The following is an 11,115-nucleotide window of genomic DNA, read 5'->3' on the forward strand; positions in this document are numbered from 1 at the left end:
TCTGGAAACCTGGTTTCTTTCTGGTCTAACTCTCTTTGTAGCCAAGTTTGTGATTTGCCAAGCTTGTGAAGTAAAAGAGCCATTTTTGTTTCCATTATCCCTTAAGAAGTGATCTCTCTTTAATTTCTGATATGCTATGATTTTAAGAAGTCTTTTCCTTTTGTTTATTTATTATTTTAATGCGAAGGTCTTTGTATACTGTGAAATCATATGTGCAGTTTTTATGATTCTCTTTGGGGAGAAAGAGATAACCTTGATTTTCAGAGAGATTCTTTAATACTTCCCACCAGAAGAGGAGGGACGTAAGAATCTGCCTTGAGCTAGGTGTGGTGGCACGCCTATAATCCCAGTGACTTGGGAGGCTGATGGAGGCTGAGGCAGGAGAAATGGGAGTTCAAAGCCAGCCTCCGCAACTTAGCAAGGCCCTAAGTAGTTCAGTGAGACCCAGTCTCTAAATAAAATACAAAAAAAGGGCTGGGGATGTGTCTCTGTGGTTGAGCGCCCCTGGATTCACTTCCCGGTACCAAAAAAAAAAAAGAATCTGCCTTTATGTACCCTAAACAAATATAGTACAACTTTTTGTCTTATTTCTACCCAAATTTTAGCACAATGGATCGGGATAAAGTAGGAATCCCCACAGATGGTGATTCACATGCAATTACCTATCCACCTGCAATTGTTGTTTATATAATTGATCCTTTTACATATGAAAATAAAGATGAGAGCCCTAACTCTTCTAATGTGTGGACTTTGGGGCTACTTCGATGCTTTCTGGAAATGGTCCAGACTCTTCCTCCTCATATCAAGAGTACTGTTTCTGTACAGGTAAGAGTAATTAATGTTGCAAATGAAATTTATACATCTAAAAAGCAGTTTTGATGTTTCAGAAGTTTAAAAATGCTACTTTTCTGTATTCACATCGATTTTCTAAATGCCAGGTCTTATAATGATTTTACTTTAAATGATATTATAATAGAACTCTTAGAGAATTTCTAAAAGATAATCTTCATAGTTATACCATAGTAAAAATGAAGAATAAAAATATTGGGTACATTAAATATTCTCCTGTATTAATTTATAATCAATTTTTAAATCCATAACCATAAACAGAAAAGTGTATAGCATGGACCCATATAAGCTAGAGTTCTAATTAAATGTCAAATTGCAAGTAAAAAAGAAGATTAACCAGAGTAAGCTGTTCGAAGGTATTTCGAATTCATTATAGCAGGACTTCTACATTGTATTGCTGGTAGTATTAATTAATATAATTGCTGTGTAGAAATTTTTGAGTTTATTGATGGTCCTTTAGTCGAAAGCCCATTGGTAAAACTCTTGATTTATTAAAAACCTATGTGATAGCTAATAAACATAATTCTTTAGACAATCATTTAAATTGTTCTGTTGTAATTTTCTAATAAGATTTTAGCCCTACAGTTTCTATTATTCTTTGTTGGAAGTTTAGCATTTGTAATATTTACCTATACTTCTTAGATTGTTCCTTGTCAATACCTGTTACAACCTGTGAAGCATGAAGATAGACAGATCTACACCCAGCATTTAAAATCTCTTGCTTTTTCGGCCTTCACCCAATGTCGGAGACCACTTCCAACATCAACCAATGTGAAAACACTGACTGGCTTTGGTCCAGGTTTAGCCATGGAAACTGCTCTTAAAAGTCCTGATGTGAGTATTTTATTTTCCATTACCAAAGTTATTGAAAGACTATATATATTATGATTTTTTGCAAAGCTGAGAGCAATTTTTTGTTTTGCTTTTGTTTTCTAAATACATGTTTTTCTAAGATTATGTTGTACTATAATACCTTAATTTTTTATTTTTTCAGAGACCAGAGTGTATTCGACTTTATACACCTCCTTTTATTCTGGCTCCAGTAAAGGACAAACAGACAGAACTAGGAGAAACATTTGGAGAAGCTGGACAGAAATATAATGTTCTTTTTGTGGGCTATTGTTTATCACATGATCAAAGGTGGATTCTTGCATCTTGCACAGATCTATATGGAGAACTTTTAGAAACTTGTATCATTAACATTGATGTTCCAAATAGGTACTTACATTTTTTTAAATGTATGATTATGATTATATCATCCCAATTTAAAATTTCATACACACACACACACACACACAGTCACATATGATGTTTCTTTTTTTGGGTGGGGAGGGATACTGAGGTTCACCTTAAGAGCACTGGCCCACTGAGCCACATCCCCAGCCTTGTTTTGTATTTTATTTAGAGAAAGAATCTCGCTGAGTTGCTTAGTGCATTGCTTTTGCTGAGGCTGGCTTTGAATTCACTATCCTTGTGCCTCACCTTCCTGAACCACTGAGATTACAGGCATTTGCCACCACACCCGGTACAACGTTTCATTTTTAATGAGTTGAAAATCATTTGCAAGGTTATATACATTGATATTATTAAGACTTGGAAATATGGATCCTTTTCACTTTTTTGTAATGAATTTTATATTGTATTATTAAGGTAATTAATTTTGATTAATCTGTTATACAAACAGAAATAATTAAGGTTCATACCTTATCATCTGTGTCATAAACCTTGAGGCAATGATTAACTTTTCTTACGTACCATTTACGATATAGCCTCTCAGTGTCTTTCTAAAATTACTAAATTAAAATCTTACCACTTAATTGTTGGGGTGTTTTCTGAAAATGTGGCCTTCTTTTTAGATTTCTCCTTGGCAATAAGTAGTTATCGTGACCATTTATTATATAGAATAACAGGTAAGTCTCATATTGTGTTACCACTTAGTAAACATTTCTAGTAATACATTTCAAGTTTAGTGAGTATTGCTCAAGAGAATTTACTGTGACGTAATTTTCGCTTCCAAGATTTAGATTTTAACATTTATTTTCTTCTTGCTTATATTAAGGTTCTTTTCCTTTAAGTTTAGAAATTGTCTATATGCAGAAATATTTAATGATATTTAGATCTTTGTGCTGCTGGAAAATAGAATATAGAAACATAAATCTTATATTATTTTTTGTGCTCTGTGTGGTGGTGCATGCCTGTGATCCTAGATATTCTTAGCTATTCAGGAAAGTGAGGCAGGAGGATCACAAGTTCAAGGCTAGCCTTGGCAACCTAGACCCTGTTTCAAAATAAAAAGTATAAAAAAGGGCAGGGGATATAGCACAGTGGTAGAATGCCCCTGGGTTCAAGCCCCATTATCACCAAAAACATTTTTATATTATTGTTTATAAAGGTTTAGTGACTATATTATAAATTATAGAATAGTGCCATTTACCTTATTTCTTTGATACAATTTTGTTTTCCCCCCTTTGGATCTTAGTGCTGTTTAAATGATGTTTGGGAGGACTGGGGTTGTAGCTTAGTGGTAAAAGAGTGCTTGTGTAGCATGGGTTTCGATTCTCAGCACCACATATAAATAACTAAAATAAAAGTCCATTGACATATATATTTAAGGGCTGGAGATATAGCTCAATTGGTAGAGTGCTTGCCTCCCAGGCACAAGGCCCTGGGTTCAATCCCCAGCACTGCAAAAATAAAAAAATATATATATACATACATATATATATATATATATATATATATATATATATATGGAAATGTTTACCTGTGAAGGAAGAAAGGGTAGAGAATAATACCCTTTATAATATCAATGTGATATTTTCAATTTACTACCTAGATTTAAAAAAAAGTTGAAATGAAATAATGGGTAAGAGGGTGCAGTGATGGTATCAGAGAGTTGTGGGTTCAAATGCCAACCCTTCTAATAACTAGTCATAAGATCCTGGGGGAAAATTACTTTAGCCAGTTAAGTTACAGCATACTTACGTGTTATATCTGGAGGATAATGGTATCTGTTTCATAGGATTGCTAGGGTAAAGTGAGGTATTTCATATAAATTGATTGGACAGGATGCTTGGTATATAGTAAGTACTTAAGTACTTGGTATATAGTATATATTTATACTAAGAGCTACAATTGCTCAACCAGTGTATTTGCATTGCATACTTACCTAATAAAGGACATGTATGCAGAAAACATAGAGCTACATTATCTTGTCTGAGAATGTGTTGTTTTGGGGGGTATTCTTTGACTTTAGTACAGAACAGAGATTGGTTCTGTACTAAACAAAGATTGACCTATAACTTATAGGTCAAATCTGTACACTCCCAATTTCTTTAGTTATTGTCAATAGCTGTTCTCATGCTGCAGCAGCAGAGCTATATTATTCATACAGAATCTTGATGGCCTGCAAACATTTAAGTTATTGGCCTTTTTTAAAGTTAACTGTTGTAATCTATGGACAAAAACAAACAACAGCTGGGGTTGTGGCTCAGTGGTAGAGTGCTTGTCTGGCCTGTGTGAGGCACTGGGTTTGATCCTTGGCACCACATAAAAAATAAATAAATAAAATAAGGGTTTTGACTAAAATATTTCAAAACCAAACAAACAACATAAACTTAGCCAGGTGTGGTTGTGAATGTCTGTAGTTGTAGGTGGAGGCAGGACAATTGCTTGAGTCTAGGAATTCCAAATTAGCCTAGGCAACATAGCAGGACCCTGTCTCAATAGAGAACCACAAACATTTTCATCCTACACTTTTGATTTTATATATATTCTTGCTTAGGACTCGTGTAAAGTGTGCGACATTAAAATTGAGTCGGGAACAGTGTGGAACATTAAAATTAGTTAGGGAACCAGGGCCTGGGATGTAGCTTGTATTAAAAATGTGTACTTAAATATATACAAGGCCCTGGCACTGATCAATCAATAAAATATAATAAAATTAAGGGACTAGTTTTGAGCTCTCTTAAAATGTCACATGGATTTTAGAAATAATTTATTATTCTTTTTTTTTTTTTTTTCACTTTATAGGGCTCGTCGGAAAAAGGGTTCTGCTAGGAGATTTGGTCTACAGAAACTTTGGGAGTGGTGCTTAGGACTTGTACAAATGAGTTCATTGCCATGGAGAGTTGTAATTGGTCGTCTGGGAAGGATAGGTCATGGAGAATTGAAAGGTAAAATTGTGCATTTATATTCAATTTTTAAATTTGTTTTATGTTAATTCATATAGAATTCAGACCATATCGAAGTATATGTGCTGAATAAAATGTAAAGGTAAAACTAAAACTTTTGTTTTTAAACAGGAACCATATAGAGGTAGTTACTATTCTTTCTTGTTGAATTTCAGTTTTTTCTCCTTTCTGCTGCTTATTCAACTCATCCTTTGTTCAGCAGATGCTGAGTACATGTGGTATTCACTAAAGTTAGAGGGTTAAAGGATTTTAATAGCATTGGCAGTAAGATTTTTGACTTATAACTCCTGTTTGGAGAAATACTAATTTTTATACCATTAAGTATTTTATTTTTAATCTTGATTCTGCAGAGTAGTAAAAGTGCTATTACTTTAACTGTTACTTTTTTTTTTTTTTTTTTTACTGTTGATACCCATAGATTGGAGCTGTTTGCTGAGTCGTCGAAACCTGCAGTCTCTAAGTAAAAGGCTCAAAGACATGTGTAGAATGTGTGGTATATCTGCTGCCGATTCTCCCAGCATTCTCAGTGCTTGCTTAGTAGCAATGGAACCCCAAGGCTCTTTTGTTATTATGCCAGGTTAGCTCTCTTTAGTTTATATCAGTTTTAACTCATCATACATTTAAGTGTTTATTACATAAAGTTTCTTAATTTATTAAAAGGAAAAATGTCTTTCATTCTCTTGGTAGATTCTGTGTCAACAGGTTCTGTATTTGGAAGAAGCACCACTCTAAATATGCAGACATCTCAGCTAAATACCCCACAGGATACATCATGTACTCATATACTTGTGTTCCCTACTTCTGCTTCTGTGCAAGTAGCTTCAGCTACTTACACCACTGAAAATTTGGATTTAGCTTTCAATCCCAATAATGGTAAGTAAATTGTTCCTGAAAGGTTTTTGTTTGTTTTGTGGAGGTCTCACTATGTTACCCCAGTTGGCCTTGAATTCCTGGGCTCAAGTGATCCTTCTGCCTCTGCCTCCCCACTGGCTGGGACTACAAGTGTGCACTACCATATCTTGCCTAAATGTTTTTAATCATTGACAGTTTTGATAGCCATGTCCTGTCCTTGAACCCTGTGAATGTTATATTTGTTTTAAAAAAAAGAAATAAAGAACTTTCAGATGATGTGATTAAGTTAGAGGAAGAGATATCTTATCCCAGATTATGCAGGTGGTCCCTAAATGCAATTACATGTATCCTTTATGAGAGAAAGACAAAGGGAGTTTTGGAGTACATACAGAAGAGAAGTCCATGTGATGGAGCAGAAAGATGCAATGAGAGGGAGAAGATGCTGTGCCCCTAACTTTGAAGATGAAGGAAGAGGCCATTGAGCTCTCCTAGAGCCTTTCGAGGCAGTGCAGCCTTGCTGGTACCTTGAACTAGTTCACTGAAACTAGTTTGAGACTTATGACCCCCAAACCATAAAGGATAAATATGTGTTGTTCTATGCCAACAAGTATATGGTACTTTGTTAAATGGTACCAGACACTAGTAGACTGTTATTCTATCTTACTTGATACTGGAATTGGTGATATAAATTATTCCATAAATCTTATTTTAAAAGGTAATAATTGGTTATAAAATGTTTTTTAGGTTTATGCTTGTGTTTTTGAGGTAGTTATATCAATCTTTACAGCTCATTTTATATCTTCTTTGCCAAAATAATATTTTATTTAAATTGCCAGAGTAGGGTTGTTACTTTTGGTGAACCTTGTTGGTTGTGATTAGCAGAAGAGAAAATAAAGATATTTCTTTATTACTCTCAACTACCTTAGAATGTCAGGATTTCCAGATACAGTGACATATGCCTATAATCCCAGCAACTCGGGAGGCTAAGGCAGGAGGATCACAATTTTGAGGCCAGTCTCAGCAACTTACAGGCCCTCAGCACCATAGCAAGATCTTGTCTCAAAATAAAAAGGACTGGGGATTAGTTCATTGGTAAAGGGCCCCTGGGTTCTTTTTGTTCCCCATTGACAAAATAAAACACAATAATCAGATCATCAAAGTCACACATGTAGGTATTAATCTGTCATTTAATTTATTATGAAATAGCTTGAATGTTTTACTTAGAAAGACTAGGGCAGTTGGGTGCAGTGGCACATTCCTGTTATTTGAATGGTTTGAGATGCTGAGGCAGGAGGATTGCAAGTTCAATGTCAAGCTCAGCAACTTAGCAAGGCCCTAAGCAACTTTGTGAGACCTTGTCTCAAAATACAAAGGTCTGGGGATGTGACTCAGTGGTTAAGTGCCCCTGGGTTCAGTCCCTAATAGGGAGAAATAAAGATACCCGACTAGGGCATAATTGTGAATAGAATAATTTTAAACACATTTCTATTTCCTGCATGTCATGTTTGCTTTGTATTAGTTTCCTACAGTTGCTGTAACAAATTACTATATATTAGTGGCTTAAAAGAACATCCATGATTGCAAGTTCAAAGCCAGTCTTCAGTAATTTAGTGAGGCCGTTAGTAACTTAGGGAGACCCTGTCTCAAAATGTAAAAAGGTAGAGCACCTTTTCAATTTCTAGTTCAGTCTCTAGTACTGCAAAGCAAAAACAAGTATGTCCATCTGTTACCTTACAGTTCTGGAGGTATTCAAAATCAGCCTCACTGGGCTAAAGTCAGGATTTTAGCAGAGTTGATTCTTTTTGGAGACTCTCAGAATGTGTTCTCTTGCCTTTGCCAGCTTCTAGAAGCTACCTGCATTCCTCTATTTGTAGCCTCTTGCTCCATCTTGAATGCCAGCAGTATAGTGTTGTCAGTTTCCTTGATTGACTGACCCTACCACTTCCCTCTCATGGGGATCCCTGTGGGGCTTGTGGTATAACTCAGTGGCAGAGTACTTGCCTAGTATGTGTGAGGCCATGATTTTGATCAGTCATTGGCAGTGCTAAAAACAAAAACAAAAAACTGACCACTGGATCCACTTGGATAATTTTCCCTTCTTATCCGTAACTTAATCACATCTGCAAAATTCTTTATGATGACATATTCATAAATTGTAGGAATTAGGGTGTGGGCATCTTGGGAGCCATTATTCAGACTAGTATATGTTTATTTATGCATTAATTGGCTATTAGCATAATACTTGGTACATGATAGACATTCATGGTTAAGTTAACCCATTTTGGTTAAAATTTATTTTGACCCTTAATTGTGAATAATCATGAGATATGGAAAATGGAGTATTTAATTTCTTTCTCCTGTATAGATGGAGCAGATGGAATGGGTATCTTTGATTTGTTAGACACAGGAGATGATCTTGATCCTGATATCATTAATATCCTTCCTGCATCTCCAACTACATCTCCCGTACATTCTCCAGGATCTCATTACCCCCATGGAGGTGATGCTGGCAAGGTAATCCTGTTATAAAAATTCAATTTATCTAAATGTCAGTCATTCATTTAATAAGCAATGACTAAATGAAATAGAACATTATTTTCCCTTGGAAATTGGCAACAGGTGAGATTAACAGTACATCATATACTTCTGCCTCTATACTTTGATTTATATGTTCTGCAGAGGTTCTCTGAAGCTGTGCTTTTCCCTGAATCCATATTTTCTAGGCTACTCAACATTAGCCCTTTCACTGTAGCTTCAGTTGTAGGATCACAGTATACAAATTAGTGTATGACTATAAGAGCTGCAGTTCATATCAGCACTGTGACAAAGAACATAATAGAAATTACATTTTCTTATAAAAAAAGATAAAATACCCCCACTCTCCCTTTTATATTTAGCACTTACAAAAACAATCTGTATTATGCTTCTCTGAAGTAAAAAGTAGGGGTTCACTGAATAACATCTTTATTTGAATGAAATTATATTTAGTGGTTACTTGATTATTATCGTATGCATATGTTTAGAGTTTACCTTTTTCTTTTTATGATACTGGGATTGAATCCAGGAACACCTACCACTGAGCTACATTTCTTGCTCTTCTATTTTGTATTTTGAGACAGGGTCTCACTAAAAGTTGCCAATGCTATCCTCAAACTTGCGATTTTCCTCCCTCAGCCTCCCAAGAACCTAGGATTAACACACCCAGCTTAGAATTTACTTTTTTCCTATAAGAAAGGATGTTTGTGTCCAATTTTATGTTGCCATCTTTCCTTTTTTTTTTTTTAATGTAAAGAAGTAATATTGAATTGTGTGTATTTATATTCAAATTTCAATAAGTATAATCAGTTTTTTTTTTTGTAGTACTGGGTATTGAACCCAGGGATGCTAGCTGTACCACTAAGCCCCATACCTGGCCCCTTTTTAATTTTGAGGCAGAATCTTGTAAGTTGCCAAAGCTGGCCTTGCACTTTGTTCCTTCTGTCTAAGATCTTGAGTTGCTGGGATTCAAGTGTGTGCCACCATTCCCAGCTTCAGTTTTTTAATATGAACACCATAACTTGTTGTATCATTCCTAAAATGTTGGACATTTAAGTTGTTTTTTTTTTTTGGTTATAGGTACTGATGTAACGAATGTTTTATGCATACTGTTTTTCTTTTTTCTATTTATTTAACATATATACCAAGAAGCTGGGCACAGTGGCACATACCTATCTGTAACCCCAGCCAAGGACTTGGGAGGTTGAGGCAGGAGGATCTTAAAGTTCAAAGACAGCCTCATTAACTTAGTGAGGTCCTAAGCAACTTAGTAAGACCCTATCTCTAAATAAAATATAAAAAAGACTGGGGATGTGGCTCCGTCATTAAGTACTCCTGGGTTCCAATCCCTGGTGAACTACCCCCCCACCCCCGCCAAAGGAAAAAAACAACACCAAGAAATAAATTGTCTAATCCAGATTTTGTGAGTATCACTTAAAAGTAATCTCTTTATTTTGCTATAATACTTTCTAAAACACTGTAACTGCATTTTAGAGATAGTGTTACATGAACAAAGCTAAATTGAAACTACTCTTTGAATTGGGGTGTGATTGTCAGGAATTAGTTGAGGGACTGTTAGGAAAGGAGTTAGAAGTTTCATTGAACATTTTGTGACTTTTTAAAATCAGCTGTGAATGTTCATATACATACAAACACCCTGGGTTTGGCAAAATAAAACAGACTTGTTGAACAGTTGGCATATTCATTTCCTCATGAAAGTTTTAAGAGTGCATTCTTTTAATGTTATTACCCTATGTTATTCTTACTAAGTATATAACCATTGAGGTTTTTTATTTTCAATCATTTAGTATTTAAAATACTAATTATTCTTTAGTATTTTTTAAATTGATGTCATAAGGGAACTGGACTGATTGTCATAGCCAGTTTGTATTTACAACTGGTACTTAGGTAGACTGAGTGAAATAACATACTTTTAATTTTGTCTTTTTAAGGGTCAGGGTACTGATCGGCTACTTTCAACAGAATCTCATGATGAAGTAACTAATATTCTTCAGCAACCATTGGCCCTTGGATACTTCGTATCAACTGCCAAAGCGGGTCCATTACCTGACTGGTTCTGGTCAGCATGTCCTCAAGCACAATATCAGTGTCCCCTTTTTCTTAAGGTATTACCATTTCTCTGCCAATTCCTAAAGAATACTATTTGACAACTTGAGTTATGAGAAATATAGAATTGGCTTTTTGAAATCTTATAGCTTGTCTAAGTTCTTAATTGTATTGCTACACATGACTCTAGATATCACCCAGAGAATTATCTACTTAGGAAACAACTCTTTAATTTTTAAAATTTATATTGTTTATTCTTAAGTCTACTCCTAGGACTCATGCTTTTAGCGGTATTTTCAACTGTACGTACTAGAGCTGAGAGAAACTTTATTTTTATAACCTTCTCATTTTCTAGGTGAGCATATTGAAGTTTAGAAAAACGTACCTGTCCAAAATCATAAATAAATTGGCAGTAGACTCAAGATTGAAACCTGAATCTTTTAATTTTCATTACATTATTTTTGAATTATGTCATACCTTATTTTCATTATTCTACATTATTTTGAGGATTAAAAGATTCAGTCTTACCATGTGAGATGGTACACATCTGTGATCCCAGCTACTGCAGAGGCTGAGGCAGGAGAATTCCAAGTTTATGTTTTATTAGTTATGCTGATTT

General features: G+C 35.0%; 1 protein-coding gene across 3 annotated transcripts in view; it reads left to right on the forward strand.

The window, feature by feature from the left end:
- MED13 (mediator complex subunit 13) overlaps positions 1 to 11,115 on the forward strand; it is a 95,158-nt gene that overhangs the window by 77,429 nt on the left and 6,614 nt on the right. For all 3 annotated transcript variants that reach the window (XM_079131338.1, XM_079131339.1, XM_079131340.1), the window contains exons 21-28: positions 606 to 825; positions 1,492 to 1,683; positions 1,844 to 2,067; positions 4,882 to 5,024; positions 5,461 to 5,619; positions 5,730 to 5,915; positions 8,260 to 8,408; positions 10,382 to 10,555. In XM_079131338.1, coding sequence (XP_078987464.1) covers positions 606 to 825; positions 1,492 to 1,683; positions 1,844 to 2,067; positions 4,882 to 5,024; positions 5,461 to 5,619; positions 5,730 to 5,915; positions 8,260 to 8,408; positions 10,382 to 10,555 — 1,447 coding nt within the window. The remainder of the gene's footprint in view (positions 1 to 605; positions 826 to 1,491; positions 1,684 to 1,843; positions 2,068 to 4,881; positions 5,025 to 5,460; positions 5,620 to 5,729; positions 5,916 to 8,259; positions 8,409 to 10,381; positions 10,556 to 11,115) is intronic.

This window comes from Sciurus vulgaris (assembly GCF_902686455.1).
Source record: "Sciurus vulgaris genome assembly, chromosome: 3".
NCBI classification, from domain to species: domain Eukaryota; kingdom Metazoa; phylum Chordata; class Mammalia; order Rodentia; family Sciuridae; genus Sciurus; species Sciurus vulgaris.